Source organism: Gambusia affinis, linkage group LG05 (assembly GCF_019740435.1).
Source record: "Gambusia affinis linkage group LG05, SWU_Gaff_1.0, whole genome shotgun sequence".
Lineage (NCBI taxonomy): Eukaryota > Metazoa > Chordata > Actinopteri > Cyprinodontiformes > Poeciliidae > Gambusia > Gambusia affinis.
Genome location: NC_057872.1, coordinates 19,468,935 through 19,485,897, shown reverse-complemented (window position 1 = coordinate 19,485,897; position 16,963 = coordinate 19,468,935). Strand labels below are relative to the sequence as shown.

The following is a 16,963-nucleotide window of genomic DNA, read 5'->3' as shown; positions in this document are numbered from 1 at the left end:
CAGAAAAACATTGAAATACCAGAGATTCAAAAATAAAATAGGTGCTCTAGCAGAAAACCTAAAAAGGGTCATCACCCTGTCTTTCAAAATAACATTGACCCAAAAGATGCGGTAAAATCAATACATAAATTATTTACCAGATACGAAATCAATGTTCTTCCTCGACTGTTTCAGTCCAGAGACCTGAATCCTATAGAAAACCAAGGTGGGTCAGTGTGAGAATGTCAACGATCCTTTTCTCTTTAACCTTGAGGATAAAGATTATGAAGCCACCAATAGTTAGTTCTAAAAGTAGAGTACTCTCCTAAGAGGTTTCAAAAATATTCTCCACTGCACCTCCCTTTTAAGTATTGTCATGAAGGAAAGATTAATGTGCTTACCTTACTTATTATTTTCGCTGCTTCTGCCTTTTAGTTGATGTCAAAATTTCCCCCGAGTCCCTCTGAAGGCAGCCCAGGTACCACCAGTGGTACTTGTACCACAGATTGAAAACCATGCAGAACTAAATACTATCTTATTTTTATTTTATTTTATTTTTTTAGAAAAGAGGGTTGTATGAATATATAACAGCAGGGTTATTGATATTTGAATTAACAGTCATTTATTAAAACGAACTGAAGAAATTCTTTCAGTCAAGATTAATTTTCAGCAATAACAGATTAATTTATTTTAAGATTTTTCCAACATCCTTACCAAGGTGCTAATAAATACGGCTGGCAGTGAGTTTGTGTTTGTTTGGTTGTGCCAGAGACATGAAGCTGTTACCTGCGTCTGCCAGTGGGCTGCAGCAGCACTATATCCATCTGTTGCTGTAGCTGGAGGCCACGGCTGATTGGCTAATGATGTACTACAGAAGACATATTAGCCAGATCACACAGATGACTGAATCGGCTTCAACTAAGCCTTGCAAGCAGAGCTAATGATGGCTGGAATATAAAGCCAAGACCTTTTTTTACGGCGCAGTGTAGTGTTGCGAGTAAATCCATGACCTGTCAGCTTTTAATGCCCAGTATAGCCAGTAAAACGTAATATATTTCAGAAAAAGCAACATGCAGTAAAAGCAACCTTCAGGTCTTATTTTTGCGGTGCAGCTCATGCTAGCATAGGTAATATTGTACCATAAAGCTCTCAGTACCAGTTCTGTGCCTCCTTGATTCAAATGTGAATCATATGCAGCATCCTATGGCTGTCTGTCACTATGGTTACACCAGCAACCTGTGCAGCCAATCACAGTACGTACAGAAAAACCCAGGTTTGTTTTGCCAGTTAGAACAAAAAAAAATATAAAAATACAGAGTTGTGGTTAAAGAGGCTGTGCTTTGTTCCTTGTAGCCCAAAAGATGGGAATCTTGATTCCTCTCATAAGCCACTGCCTGGATGGTGTTTCCCTTCCAGGAAAATTATTTTCTTCTCTGCCTGTTTCTCTTTCCTTCCTCACCCAATTTTCTCTCTAATTCACATTTTTTTCTTTCCTTTTCTCTCCACTCATACTTTCCAAGCTGAGGAGTGCTCCATTCTTTGTCACGATGACACAAATTCAGCCTCTCATCCTCCATCTATGTTCCGCTTCTTTCAGCAACGTCTAACTCTCTCTGTCTGTCTCATTTCCCCTGACGCCTCTGTGGACGGAGAAAGAATGCCGCTCGCTCTCTGTTTTCACAGGGCATTCTTCCCAACTCTCTCATTACCCCTCACTGTCTTGTCCACACTTGTTCCACCTATCCAAGCATCACTGTAGCTCCTGGTCTTTCTTTCTGCTCCTCTCTTCATTTACTCTTTGTTACAATGTTGAGATTAGGTTGTCGATGCCATTTTAGTTCTTGGTCCTACTTTATTGTTTTAGACTCTCCATCCCTATTTTTCTAAGTCATTGTTGTCTTTGTTATACCAAACACACTGCTTTATTTTACTGACCTATGACCATGAGCAGTCACCTTGAATAAACAACACACAACAAGCAAGGCCCCATTTTGCATTGCTTTTTGATTTTCTTTAAATTTTGTTTATATTCTTCTTTTGCCACCGTTTTTCATTTTATAGAACTCAACATCTTAGAATCTAGAGGAATTTCTTCACCCAAAGGTGTCCATTGATAAATGTAGGAAAAAATTAAAATAAGGGAACTCTCATCCATTCATTTGTAGTCTAGACCCACTTATTCATGCAGCATTTCTGCCAACTGCATTGCTGTTATTAGCCATGTTTAGTATACTTAATGGAGTAAGTAAATGACATGCAACATTCTAATGATACCCCACATGCTACCGAAAGTATTTATGCTTACATTAGCATATTTGCTCATTTTAGCTAATACACTTACTTTATCATACTGAATGTTGCATGTCCAGCTTACTTAACATTGTTGTGATTCTCCACATGCTATTGATTACATTGCAGCTTTCTTTAGCATTGATGCTAATTATTAGCATCAGAACGCTGGGTCCAAACCGACGGGCACACTTTGTACATGTCAAACCTCTGTTTTCATTTCCAAGTCAAATGTCCAATGTCATTTTATTTATCTATCTATATTATTTTATCTTGGTTTTCTTTATCTGGGAAATTACTGAGCTCAGAACAGGAAAGAATTTATAGCTGAACTTCACTATTTATTCTATCAAAACAACCTTTTTCTCCTAACATGATCCTTTTCCACTTCTTTCTCTTGTCTGTTATGCTTTCATTCTTTTATTCTTCTCTGTATTTTCCTTCTTCATCTTGTTCTCCTCCATCATTCTAACCGTTTGTCCTTTATCCATTTTGCTCCCCAGATGAGATTGAAATGCTGGAGCGCCTCTGGCTGTCAGGTATCTGCCATAATGACAAAATTGAGGTGATGAGCAGTAAACTGGACATTGACAACATGGCTGGGGTCTTCTACATGCTTCTGGTGGCTATGGGCCTCAGTCTGCTGGTGTTTGCATGGGAACATTTAGTCTACTGGAAACTGCGCCACTGTATGGCCTCTAGTTCTGGGAAGTTGGACTTTCTCTTGGCAATTAGCAGAGTAAGTATTTGTCTGCTGCTTTTTTTACTTTCACCATTTTTCTATGTCACTCACGCGCATTTCACATGTCACCATTTTGATGTGAAAGCACAGATATGTCTACAGTACAACAATTTTCAAATTTCATATATTTTTGCTGTTTTTACACTGAAAATGTCTCTGATTTGTTGCCATATCTGGCATCAAACATATTTAGATGCCAGATACACTTGATCAAAGTAAATGCAAAAAATGTGTCCTAAATAAGGATTTTATTTATAAGGGAAAAGTTATAGTAACCAACCTGGACCTAGTTTATTTGAAGATATGTGGAAAAAGATATGCAGTTTTTTACAGATTTTGTAAATACAACTCAATGGGTTTGCATTTTTATTTGCTCCCCTTGTTAACTTTTAATAGAACCAGTTTTTGCTGCAATGTATTGTATCTATCAGATTTGCATGTGTAAACTTTAGCCTTTCCCAGAAAGGAAAGGCTAAAGTTTCCTTGCTTGGGCAGATTGGACGTGCAGCACCTGTAAACACTAATTCTCAAATCTTGACACAGTTTATCAAAAACATTTTATGTTGGTCTCATTGGATTTAGCTCAGTGAATTTCCTTCTACATATTTGGCAACTTTTGCCAAAATGGAAACATAATGTTGCTTGACTTTCTTTTTACAGTGGCTTTACTTCTTGCAAATTATCCATTAAGGGCAGATTTGCAGAGTGCACACCTTGTAGTTGTATCATAAAATCTCCTGCAGAATCTTTTTCCAGAGCGGAGGATCTCTAGATGGATCTTCAGCTCTTCCAGAATTACCATGTATCTCTTGGCTGCTTACTAAATTAATGCTCTCCTTGCCCAGTTCATGTGTTGATAGGCTTACAGTTGTGTCCTTTTCTCTCCATTTTCCTATAATGAATTGAACCGGGCTCTGTTAGATGTTTAAAGCTTTGGACATTGTTTTAAATTGCTTTAAATTTCTTCCCAGGTTTACCTCTGATCTGTATTTTGTTTTATTTAAGGATCAGAGTAAAGGGGGCTAAATACAAACTCATGTCACACTTTTCTGATTCTTATTGCAAGACATTTTGAAAATGATGTTTTTCTCTTTGCACTAGACAGTTATAAACTATTTTGTGTTGTTTATAACTTAAGATCAACAAATGCATAATGTTGGTTGATTCATGGTAACGTGGAAAGGTTCAGGGGAATCTTGTAACGCCATAGAAGGAACCATAGATAAAAATAAAAACTATTGCAATAGTACCTGTTAACATTTTTTGAGAAAAATGTGAAGCACAGACTTAAGTTCAAACTAGAAGATGTATTTCATTTCAGTTTTAACCAGTTAAACTCCTATTGATCCATCACTAAACCTCTGTATATAGACTTCAGCTATGTGTCATATTTTAGGCAACTGTTTGTGAATCTGTGGTGTCTTAGAAGTAAATCCGTCATTGTTTCTCTGTTTCTTAGGGCATGTACAGCTGCTGCAGTTTTGAGGATGAAACAGCACCAGGTGGATCTAAATCTTTGCCTTCACACCACCACACAGCAATGGTGACTGTTCCATCACAGCCACATGTAGTTTCAACTACTGTGACCAACCCAGCAATTGCAATGGCGCAACAGCAGCAACAACCACAACAGCAGCAACCACCACCTGTCTACAAAACACCTCTACCAGGCTCTCCTCCCACTGTGGTACATTCTGGGTCAGCTCTGGGTTCTTCTAACCCCCCCATTGCTGGTGCCCCCCTCCCTTGCTCCACTTTCCTGCCTAGACCAGATCGAAGGTTGGCAGTAGTGGATCGCTGGAGGTTGCCTAAAACTGCTACAGCCACCAACCCCATGGCTGTAAGAGGGGGCATCACTGACATGGGGCCGTTTGCTCAGAAAGTTCCACAAAACTGGGCTACAGCTGCTGGAGGGGGTGGGGGACTCGATGGCTATAAGAGATATTATGGTCCCATTGACCCTGAGGGACTGGGATCCTGCATGGATCAGCAAGCAGGGTCCCAGACCCCCAAGACTATGCCAAGGGGCCACCCCCAACCCCCTCCTGCGAGTGTGGCCTTCTATTCAGAGAAGAGCATGGACCACGGGGTGGGGAAGAAGGTGGTGGGAGGTGGCAGTGGAGGTCAGGGGAAAGGGCCTGTTAAACCTCTGGGCACCCCCAGGCTGCCTCCTAAGAGTCAGGCCCCTCTACCTCCTACACCTCCACTGCCACATCCCTCTCCCCCTCTTCCTTCATCCTTCTGGAGAAAGCGGAGGCCCAAGAAGCCCAAAGAGCCTGGGGGACCACTTTATGAGAACATTTTACCTCTGGGGCGAAGGGGAGGAACAAGAGATGGAATGAGGGAAGGAGGAGGAAGGAGGACCCGCCCGCTTTCTCCTCCACTTTCACTTCCTATACCAGTTCCACTGAGCCCCTCCTATACTCCTCCTTCTCCTTCTGCATCTTTGCACTATACGTCCTCATCCTCCACGTCAACCACCTCATCAACGTCAACGTCTTCATCTGCCTCATCTTCCCGCTCCACCTCTCCCACCTACTCTTACAGCTCCTCCAGGAGCACACGAGACAGGACTGGAGGAATTGATGGAGAGGACGACGATGATGATGAAGATCTGACAGAAGAGTCAAGTCTACTCCTTGGGAGGGGAAGAGAGAGGGAGCGCTCTATCATTCGGCCACGTTCCCTTAGCCACGGGCGCTTGCCACCACCAATTCCCCCCAGGAAACCACGCACATCTTGGGGTGACAGAGAAAGAGAACGAGAAAGGGAAAGAGGCGGGAGCCAACTGTCTCAGCTTCAAGAATGGTGGGCAAGCTGGAGTGAAAGGGAGAGGAGAGGAACAGGTGGAGAAACTGAAAGGCTGAAAAGGGAAAAGAAGAGGAGGAAAGAAAAGGAGAAAGAAAAGAAGAAAAAGAAAAAGAACAAAAAGAGAAAAAAGAGAGAGGAGAGAGAAAGAGAGCGGGAGAGAGAAAGAAAGCGAAGGAAGGTGAAAAAGAAGAAGAAGAAGGCATTAAAAACAAAGAAAAGAAAAAAGTCTACTGGGGGGAAACGATCTGAGCCGGAAGAAGGAGATGGAGAACAAGAAAGGGACGGGGAAGCTGAGAGAGAAAGAGATGAAGGCATACAAGACTTCTCTTCTTTTTCTGCCCAATATGGGAGCACATTTGGAGAGAAGGGGAGAGATTCATGGGAAGGAGACAGAGAAAGAGGTAGGGGAGAAGATGGCAATGACAGGGACGAGGAGGACAGTGGAAGAAGTAGGGAAAGGTGTCCCAAAACCTCACACTCTCATAGACGTCGAACCCCCAATAAGCGCTACTCTAACTCTAATAAGTTTCCTGCGTCTGTTAAATTTTGGATGAATGGAAGAGGAGATAACTCCAATACCACTCCAGTATCCCTCCACCCACTTCTTCCATCATCCAAGCGGCGAAAAAGCGGAGGGATTGACAGAGAAGATAATGGTAGAGTTGGTGAAAGACGTCCTTTGTTAATGCATTATGAAAAAGAGAAAGCACAGACAAGAGAAGGGCTGTCTTTCCATGAATGGGACTCAGATGATGATGATGACAATGATGATGATGATGACGATGATGATGAGGAAGAGAGAGACAGAGTGAGGGAGCGGGGAGAGAACAGGGGAAGGAGGGTAGGCAGAGGGGCTGTCTCTGAATCTGAAAGGGACAGAGGAAGGGTGGAGGACAGCTACTCAGATGAGGGTTCTTCAGGAGAATTTGGTCGTTTTGAAAGATACTGGGAAGAAAGTGCAGGAGGCACTGGCACTGGGATTGGAGGCATAGGTGGAGGAGGCTGGTTCTTTGGTACCTATCCCTCCAGAGAGAAAGGGGGAAGTATTAATAGTCGAGATGATTCGTTACTGGGAACACGGGCAGAGGGATGGATTGGTGCTGATTTCTGGGGATCTGGGCCAGGAATAGGTTGGGCATCTGGTGGAGGGAGTGGAGGGCTGGGCTCACAGTGGCCACCACCCCCAACAGCCTTCCCTCCACCTAGACGATACTGGTCAATGGACAAAATTCCTGTGAAGGGAGAAAAAAAGTGGAAGAGTGGTGGCGGAAAGAGAAAAGGACGAAGCAGGGAAAGACTGGATGAGGGAGGACGATCAACTCTGTGTTCCTGCAGCCTTTTCCCACAGCCCCATCCTTATCCACATCCCCATGGCCGTTCACAAACTTCTAATTCCAAGAGAAGAGCATCAGCACTTTCCCGTAGCCAAGAAGAGCTTCTTCCCCACTGCCACAGCTTCAGCGGGGGTTCTCGTCCCAAACCTTTGCCTCCCAAACCAGATTCCAGTCAAGCCAAATCAGGCAGCCAATCTAACCTCAGCCTCAACACACAGCCGACAGACCATCAGCCACAGCCCTCACCATCACCACCGCAGCAGCCATCCTTGTCACCCACCTCGCTCCCCATGCCCATCGTACCTCCAGCCTCCTCAGCCTCTGTCTCGCCACCAGCAGGGGTAGGGATGGCAGGTTCGGCTCAGGCTTCAGCCAGTGCCAAACTCCAATATCAGAGACTGCGCTCTGTGCCTCAGCCACGGAGGTTCTACTCTCCCCACCTACCACTCAAAGCCAAGAGCCTGTGCTCACGTCGAGGGTCAGCCCACTTTTCCAGCCTGGAGAGTGAGGTATGACAGGGGGAGACGAGAGAGGGAGACGTGGGAGCAAGCACCAGTGCTGCTGAAAACCTTGGTGCCATGGCAGCTGGAGACAGGGACGACACCAGAGAAATGGCTGCCTTGGTGACCTTAGGTAATCGGTTAGCAAGCATCACTACAGGAACAAACATGGACAGAGACTCTGTTGCTAACAATACTCTCGGTGAGAGCGACACTGCTGCCACCCGCTCCATTGTACGCGTTCTTATGAGGGCGACAGTGAGGTGCCACACCAGGGTGAGCTACATCCGTCTGGATGGTTCCTACGATGAAGAGAGTGAAGGTGAGGCTGCATCACCGGGGACTTCGACCCCAGAACTGCTCTTATGCTCAGAACTGAGCTTTGTGATGTCATCTTCGGTCCTTCTCCCCTCCCCAAATCACAACTGTGGATAACAGTAGTCTCCAACTTGTGAGTAATGATGTCATGTTTGCACACATACACATACACGTCTACACGCATGCATGCACACACACCTACAGACGCATGCACGCACGCAGACACGAGAACACACAATATGCTCAAAAACGTCTCCCTCCCTCTGGCTTTGAGTGGAATGAGGAGAGACCCACCTTTTCTCAAAAGATGCCAGTGTTTGGTCATCTTCTGGCTTCCTGTCCTCATTGGCTGATGGCTTTTGACCTGGACTGGTGGACTGCTACTTGGTGTCTTCTTCCCTTTTTTAAGATAAGCAATGCAGTCACCTCTCGTTCACTTTCTGCCTGCTCACATTTCAATGGACAGTGAGCACAGTGCTACTTATTTGCCTTTTGGCCTCATGACACCATCAGACCCATCTAGCTCTACCCCAGGACCATCTATATGATGTCATGTTTTACTAGATACCCTTTTAACCAGTCAGACTGAACAGGAACTTCTTTTTCTCTACTACGTTGGAGCTTGTCATGACACCTCTGGTCCAACTGGAAAATATTACCAAGTATTAAAGATTTTGAACAACAAACTCATCAAAAGAGGAATAGCAACATGAAGAAAAAAGACATGTAGCAGAATTTCTTTTCATGTCTGTCTATATATTTATTTTTTATTCAGACCTCTCTCCCTATCCCCTTCTTTTTATTCTATTAATACATTTCTCTGACTGTGTTAGTGTTTTAATAAGTAGGAGGCTGGATGTGGCTAGTGTTGGAAGTGGGATTGATTTCCAAAGCAGTGCCAAAATTTCACCCAAATTTTGAACTTCAACAAAATCCTATTTTTTTCTCTCCATATGTGAGCAACTCTTAACTCAGCCTAATCTAAGTGAATTCAGGAGATGATTAGTGTAATATCTGTAATTGGCACTAGATGGCTGCATAATATTTAAATACAGTCTTTGAAACTTTGGTGCAGGAAGAGGAAGATCATTCAAGTATTTGTAGATGCATTACAGATAGTAAAGAGGGTGCAGCTTTGGGCATAATTGGTTCTATGAAAGTGTCCAGTCAGGGTTTATTCCAACACAATTTCAAGCCCTCTTTAGATTTTAATATATGTTGCCACCATTCTGTGTCCTGGTTGAGCCGGTGGGTAATGGATTATCTGAAGCACAATTGCTCATTGTATTTTTTAAGACGTGTTGCCACAAGTGTAAATGCACAATCTTAAGGTAACATATTTTGCTGATATAGCTTTTCACGTAATGATAACAAATGTTGCTGGTGTAACAATAAGCTTCACTATAACCAAGAGTCCAACAGTAAAATACCAAGACACTTGTGCTGAGGTAGTCATATGCTTTGTCTTCTATCTTTTTTGGCAAATAAGGCAGAACAACTTACTGTGAATGTTTTCAGGTGCATACTCAGTAGCTGAGCCTTCATTGAATGAAGGTGATGGTGATAACTTACATTGTCAAGATTATTAGATGGCTATTTGACTTCAAGCAATATTCCCAACTTTAATATGACAGGGATGCAATGGCACATCATTCTATTTGCTTTTTGTCTGATTTAAGTAAGATAAGCTGTTTGACCCAAGGGGTAAAGTGAACCATATCTTCAGTTGTAGTTAGTATGTAATTAGTGTATGTTAAGCCCCACCTCATCCTAACCTGGATATTTTTCTGTTTCTGCACCTCCCGTCCACATGCAGAGAGCTTTTCATGAAAAGAAATAGGGACTTTTAAGCATTGCAACAGGACCCACTTTGCACCTGCTCTGTGCAAAATAGAAGAAAACCCCCCCACAAAGACAGTGGAGCATTTTTTTTCTAATGGAATATGTCCTATATAAATATATCTGTCTCATTTTTTCTTGACTCTGCTTCCATTAAATGTCAAATGTAACTGACAGGAACGGGTAAACAGCTTCACAGAAGACCTGACTTGTAATTGTTCAGGAGGATTTTTTAGGCTAGCCCTTCTTTAGTTATGCTCTGGTTATTCTTATTTTGAACTTTAGTTTAGTTATCCTTGATATCCTTATTCCCTCCTGTCGGAGATGCATAGTTATTACAGCGGTTTTGATTAGATTTTTGCAGATGCAGATTCTTTTCTTTGAAATGACAGAAAATATAGCTTCAACAAAATGACTGAATAATAGGGCCGAAATTTACAGCTCTCAACTTCAGTTGACAAATTCTAATAAGAAATGCTACATGTTAAACACAGGGTAGTGATATGTAGCATGGTACCTTCTGTGCCACAAGCCATCTATTTTTTAGCTGTGCCAGCGCTATTTTCTTAACTTTAGTATATCTACTTCATGTCTCACACTAAGACCAGCCACAGCCCAGCCATTCGTCTATTGTAGTTGAATGTAGCGTTGAAATGATGTAGCAAAAGAACATCTACTTAATTTGTAGGTTGGTTTTTTTTTGGATGCTGTTTATATAGGCTCAAAGGACAGGACGGGGGGGAGGGAAATGACCTGCCTTGCGAGGGGCTGTGCATCGTGTTTGTGCATGTCGTCACAGATCGGAGGGTTAGTCGACCTTTTCACTTTTCCTTTTTTTCCCACTCCTTTGCCCTTCTAGAGGCCAGACTATACCTTTTATCTGCATACGGATTGCTTTTCTTTTGTACCTCTCTGTGTGGGGCAGTTTTTAAAACAATGTGTTTTAGAGAAATGCGTTTGCTGTTTCCCATCATTTGGAAAAAGTCCCAGACTATTTGCATGTTTCACTGAATGAAATTGTCAAGATTTGTAGTTTGAGGGTTGGTTTAGGTCAGGTTGTAGGTATGCTAGGAAACCAGGACAGCCACCTTTTGGTGAGATAATAAGCTCGCTCTGCTCTGCACCCCAGCAGCGGAAACCACGGCAACAGCCTGACTGTTTCCTGTGTCATCGAACACAATTATTTTCAACCAATTAACAGGGCTTCAACCTGGTGTGTCATTGAGCATTATTGATTTCTATTGAGGCACTAATACTTAAGTCTGTGACTGCATGAACACAAATGACTCTTAAAAACGCTCTGGCTTATTTTTTATTTATTTAATTTTATGCTGAAAAAAAGAATATATTGAAATATGCTATGTTTTTGAGAATGTACCATGTTATACTGTGATTTAACTGAGATATTTTATTGTATTCAATCATCATTTGAATTCTATCATTTATCTATAAAGAAATATATATGTACAAATAAATATATACATATATATACATACAGGTATATATATATATATTAGTTCAGTTTGGTATATTTGGAGGAAGTGTTAGATGAAATAGTTTTAATGTTTTAGCTTTGTAGCAATTCTAGACACTGAAATCATTTTTGAATTTTGATTCCTCCTATATGACTGTGAAGACATTAGTGCCTGTGACAAAAAAGACAAGTAAAAGTCAAAAACTCTCTATTCATCTGTATCTACTATGGCTATCAGTCCGTCACACCTCTAGTACTACCTAACATTACAGTTTCTTATTTTTTCTTTTGCTTTCTGCTATTCTTCTATTCTCTTTGGTTGTCTTATTAACAACCAATGGACCACTCACTTCTTTTAATTTCAGCCACATGGTGATCACATCTCTTTGTCAATTAACTCTTCCATCGACCTTTGTCTTTCTTTTGTTTTGGATCATGTTCTTTTTAAATCAAATCATCCCTCTGTCCGTCTCTCACTTAGCAAAAAACAGAGACCAGTAGATACTGTGTTCTTGCTCCTTTTGGACTGATTGTTGATGATGGCAATGATGACGATCAACTCACTGATTGATAAAACAATTCATGAACAATGTTACTAGTACTGATGTGACTGACGTGTGTATTTGACGACCACACCACTGTAGCAAGTCTGGGCTGTACCACACCACCAGCAAGCAAGTGGGGCCTCAGTTTTAGGTCATACAGCCTAAAGTTCTTAATATTATCCAGCGTACTGGTCAAATATGTTTGAACAATGTTGAGATTGGTGAATAGGAAGACAAAGCAAAATTGAAAAAAAATGGCATGCTGAGGGGAAGTGTCCCAAACTGAAGTGCAAAAATATTCTTACCCCATGAATATTCTGACATTTTACAACTACAAACAACTATTAGTTTTAATGGGAATATATAATGCTTGATAGACCTATAAAAAGCAGTGCATAATTGTGAAGTGGAAGGAGCATGATAAATGTTTTTTTTGTTTGTTTTTTTTTTTTAATGCATGTTTTGCAAGTACAAATTTTGTGCATTTTTTCATTATCCTTTTTAATCTGATATCCTGAAATAATACCCAGTTTACTGCTACCACAGAGAAGTATGTTTCTACTGCTTTCTGCCCTTTTTTCTTAGCAAAAGAGCTTAATGTCAGCCAGATTGGATGGATAGTGTCTGAAAACATGAAATTTCAAGTCTTGCCACAATTGGATTTATATTTGGGCTTTGACTGGGCCACTCAAACCGCTCTATCTGTATGTTCAGGATGGTCGACCTGGTGAACCTCCATTTCAGTGTCAAGTCTTATGCAGCCTCCAACACTTTTCACACCCATCAACTCTGACCAGCTTCAATATCCTTGCTGAAGAAAAGCATGATGTTGCTACTACCATGTGTCACAGTGTGGGCAGTGTGTGAAGTTTTAGTCCGTTCTTTGGTGTTTGTGATGATGTTTGTTTATAAATATTCTCTGACAAACCTCTTAGGCCTGAGGCATTTGGTTGCACTGATTTTTATTAAGGGCTATCAGAGTAAAGGAGGCTGAATACAAAAGCAGACCACAACTTTCAGGTAAACATTTTGCAACCACTTCTCAACTATGCACTGCTTTTTGTTGGTCAGTCAGAAAAAATCCAAGTATAATATTTTGAAGTTTGCAGATGTATCATGATAGAATATGATTCCAGGGCTATGAATACTTTGTCAAGGCAGCGTAGCAGCAGCTTTTCTGCTGAATATACAAATCTAGACTGGACTGGTCATGCATGGTAGATGGCTGGCACCTTATAAGATTACGTTTAATTAATTAATACTGTCTTGCATTTCATTCCAGAAGCACTTTTTAAAATCACAGATGGACTAAAACAAGTCTCTACAAGTTAACCTGTAGTTTTCAATGTTTTTTTTTATTTTTTTACTTTGTTTCATATTCAGCAAAGTCATGATTTATTGCATGAGCAAAAGTCAGCGGTCGACTGGAGCTTGACTTTGCGACGCTCTCCTTTCCTTGCTTTTCATTTCCCACAGTTTCTAAAATGCATACACACGCTTTTCCAGTGCATGCATGTTACTACATAATGGACACATCTGCCAGGATCCTCATCCTCTTTCAACACTCAGCTGCAATTGAAATCAATGTCTCGTGTAGTTTGATTAGCCCATGTGAGCTTTGCAGAAGCTTAAAAAGTCATTCGATATCGACTCGTTTTTTGCCAGTGTCCACTGAGTAACATTTAGTCCACCTGAAGGGAATGAGAACCTTCACAGTAAATACACCACTTGTTTTGAGTTGTCTGTCTGTGTTTTTACATACCTCTAGTTTGATGTCTTTCCTTGCCTTTTCTCATACATCAGTTTCTCTTAGGGCTGTCGAAATCAATTTGTTTTCCATTTCTGTCTTGCTTTCTCTGTAATTCATGTTTTTTGTTGTAATGTGCTTTGATTGATTAGATTATCTCTTTGGTCAAAAGGGAAGCTTTGAACCGTCCAGTCCAGTCTAGAACAGTGCGCTCCAGGTCAGTGTAGGACCAGAGTTTCTAAGACATCCTAATGCAGCCTTAAGATCATCCCCCCTCTCTCTCTCTATCGGCCCACGACCTGCTAACAAATATGTGTGGTGCTCCAAAACTCAAACAGGGTCCTCATAGGCTGAACTAGCCATGAACTATATCAAGGAAACATAGGAGCATCACACGTAGCGCCTATCAGGTCTCGGGTGTGCATGCTGCACTGCAGAAAGCTTACTCTGTTGCAGCTGCTGTGAGCATATATCTTCCCACAGAAAGCAGCGTGTGCTCTCCCCATCGTACAAGGCCCAGTTTTGCTCTAGTAACCTTGCCAACACCACAGGCCTACTTGCAGGTTGCTACGGCGGGTTGCTAGAAGGGTGATGTCACTCCTAGCCCAGACTGGTTTGGTCTTTGCCCTATTTCAAATGTGTTAGTTTATTTGACATTGTCTGTCTGGGGTGGGGCTGGAGGGTCAGTGCTGCACTTACTTCCTGAGAATTGCTTCATAAAATATGATTCTCTCTAATGATTGGTAGTGGTGCTGTGTCTCATTCCATTTCTTTTTGTCACATGCAATTATGAGCAAGAGTTTTTGTGAATGCGTCTCTGCAGTGTGTGGTTGAACGCGCCTGTTAACCTTGAGAAAGTATTTTCTGTACAAGCTGTTAGTCGTTCAGACAAAAAAAAAGAAAAGAAAAGAATGTCAAGAAAATCAAAGAGTTGTTTCTGTGGTGATATGACAGTGTGCCTGCATATCGGTGTGTATGTGTGCATGCTTGTAGCAAGATTTTTCAGATGTTTCCAAGTTCTTGACAGACTTTTTTGCTTTGATCTTGCAAGAGTGGACCAAATATAATCTATTTCTTTTTTTTCCTCAAAGAGACCGAAGCGCTCTCAGCCTGAGCAGTGAGTGACCAAGTCAGAAACACCTGAACATCTTGATGGATGTAACACCACACACACCACACACAGTTTACTAATGAGAGTAAAACATCTTTAGCTTTTACTTTATTGAACAAATGTGTTACTTTTATTCTGTCAAATATATATATATATATATATATATATATATATATATATATATATATTTATATGTATGTATGTAAAAAAAGCAGCTCAGTCAAGTACAAAAACATGTCTAATACATACGGAGACTTCGTAATCAGCCAGAGTGCTGAGGGGATCTTAAATGTGTTTTGTTCTGCTGCCTTTGCGTCTGCGATCCACTAATTAGCCATGCTTTGTTAGTGTGATGGGTGAATGGCTAATTGCATTGTGAGGCCTCCGTGTGTACATGCAGTAATGACTTAACGCTCTAATAAGATTGAGATACAGGCAGCTGGATCACAGCCTCCCCAAACACTGATCAGAGGTCAGTACTATGCTTTTTCTCTAATGATAATCATAGGAGAGTGTGGGAGATAAGCTGATCCCAAAAGGGATTTAGATCACTTTCATTAGGATCCATCACAAATCTTAGAGGTAAACTTAGATGAATGTGGTGTAATTTTGTTGTAGTGTGATTTTTTTTCTGAATACAGTGCCCTCATTCCCTCGGAGAGACGAGACAAACATCTTAAATAAATTCATCTTTTCCAACAGAAACGTAAACCCAAACTGGAAGATTTAGAAAAATAAAACTTTTAATTTTGTGAGGAGGAAAACTATCATATTAAGAAGTATTTGTTTATAAAACTTTATTGGTGCAAAGATCATTAAAACTTTGTGCCGTCCCTTTAGGCATTTGTACAGGCTTGAGTCATTTCTTATGCTCTCATCTTTACAGCACTTCACAGGTTCTCTTAAGGCTGGAGACTGAAATGGTCAAAAAGGAAGGTTGATAAAATGTCTAGTGGACAAATCCTGCCTTGGTTTGGACATGTGATCTTAACAGGTTTTCTGTTTGAAAATCCAACAATGAGCCGTTTTCAGCTCAGTCTTTGATGCTATGAACTCTGACAAATTTCTCAGAACCTTCATAAAAGAAACAAGCCCACAGTATCATTGCTTGAGACGTTTCTACACATATTCCTCATTTGTTTCACCAGTCTGTCCTGCAACAAAGCAGCCACACAGAATGATGTCGTCTTTCATATACTTAAAAGTTGGAATAGTCTACTCAGGCTTGCAATGGGTGTCATAACCAAATACTTACATTTTTATTTAATCAGACTACAGAATGTAAGTCTTTGTCCCTGATTGTGTCTGCAAACTGGACAGTAATCTGGCTTTTTATCTTACTTTTCAAGTCTTCCTCCTGTCTGAGTAGCCTTTCAGTCATGTCGAACATCACTGCAAAAACACAACCTTACCAGATATAGGTCTAGTTTAGAGTGCAACATCTCCATACACTTGAGATGAGACAAAAATAATGTACAAGTAACTTTTCAGGAACATGTAGGAGCTTGATTTAAGTCAGTCATTTCTTAATATTTTTATATGCTAAAATATTTGCACTAGAAACTAGACAAAAATACTTGGTAAGGTTTTGTGTTTTTGCAGTGCATGACTTGTTTCATTGTGTTCTCTTAACAGCTTCAGCTAGCATCTTTAAAATATATTTTACTTTTGTTCTGGGATGTTGCATCCCAAAACGTTTTTGTCTGAGATATAAAATCGTCTTTTTATTGAATGCTATTATCGCTGGGCATTTCTCTGGTGTTTATACTACTGCAAAATTATTTGAACAAATGGAAATGGAGTTTCCTGGCATCTGAAAACCAGACTTATGTCAGTCCACAATATTCCAGATTTCCATCTGATCATTTTGTTCTCCAGCTTTCCTCCTTGCTACTGCATCCTCAAGTACTCTGTCATTTCTCTTCCAATGAATCTTTCTCTTTCTCCCTCCCTCTCTCTGACAGACACACACACACGCACGCACGCACATATAACATATGCATTAAAGCAGACACAGTATGAAGTCACACACTCTTGTGACCGGTGTGTGCTGCATTCCTGCTGAGGTGCAGCAGATTGATTCTGTAGTGATCTGCCGCCGGTTCCCTGGGGATTTGTAACGCATGCCTGCAGCACGGGGCTTAACACCCTCTCTCTCTCTCTCTCTCCGTCTTTGTCTCTAATTTTATCTCGACGGATTGTCTCTTGCTATGCAGTGCTGTGGCTTCGTCCTCCTGCACCTCGGCACCTTCCATCTGTTTCAGGAATCGGCCA

General features: G+C 41.3%; 2 protein-coding genes across 8 annotated transcripts in view; both read left to right on the top strand.

Moving 5' to 3' along the window:
• Positions 1 to 7,676, top strand: part of LOC122830522 (glutamate receptor ionotropic, NMDA 2D) — a 109,895-nt gene extending 102,219 nt beyond the window's left edge. For 6 of the 7 annotated variants that reach the window (XM_044115885.1, XM_044115880.1, XM_044115883.1 and 3 more), the window contains 2 exons: positions 2,772 to 3,007; positions 4,470 to 7,676. In XM_044115885.1, the coding sequence (XP_043971820.1) occupies positions 2,772 to 3,007; positions 4,470 to 7,670 (3,437 nt within the window). In that variant the 3' untranslated portion in view covers positions 7,671 to 7,676. The remainder of the gene's footprint in view (positions 1 to 2,771; positions 3,008 to 4,469) is intronic. The other variant, XM_044115886.1, reaches the window with a different exon arrangement.
• Positions 7,677 to 8,019: 343 nt separating this feature from the next.
• The window catches only part of prkcg (protein kinase C, gamma), a 44,469-nt gene continuing 35,525 nt past the window's right edge, over positions 8,020 to 16,963 (top strand). Inside the window, exon 1 of the mRNA XM_044115890.1 lies at positions 8,020 to 8,106. The gene's annotated coding sequence lies outside the window, so the exon portion shown is untranslated. The remainder of the gene's footprint in view (positions 8,107 to 16,963) is intronic.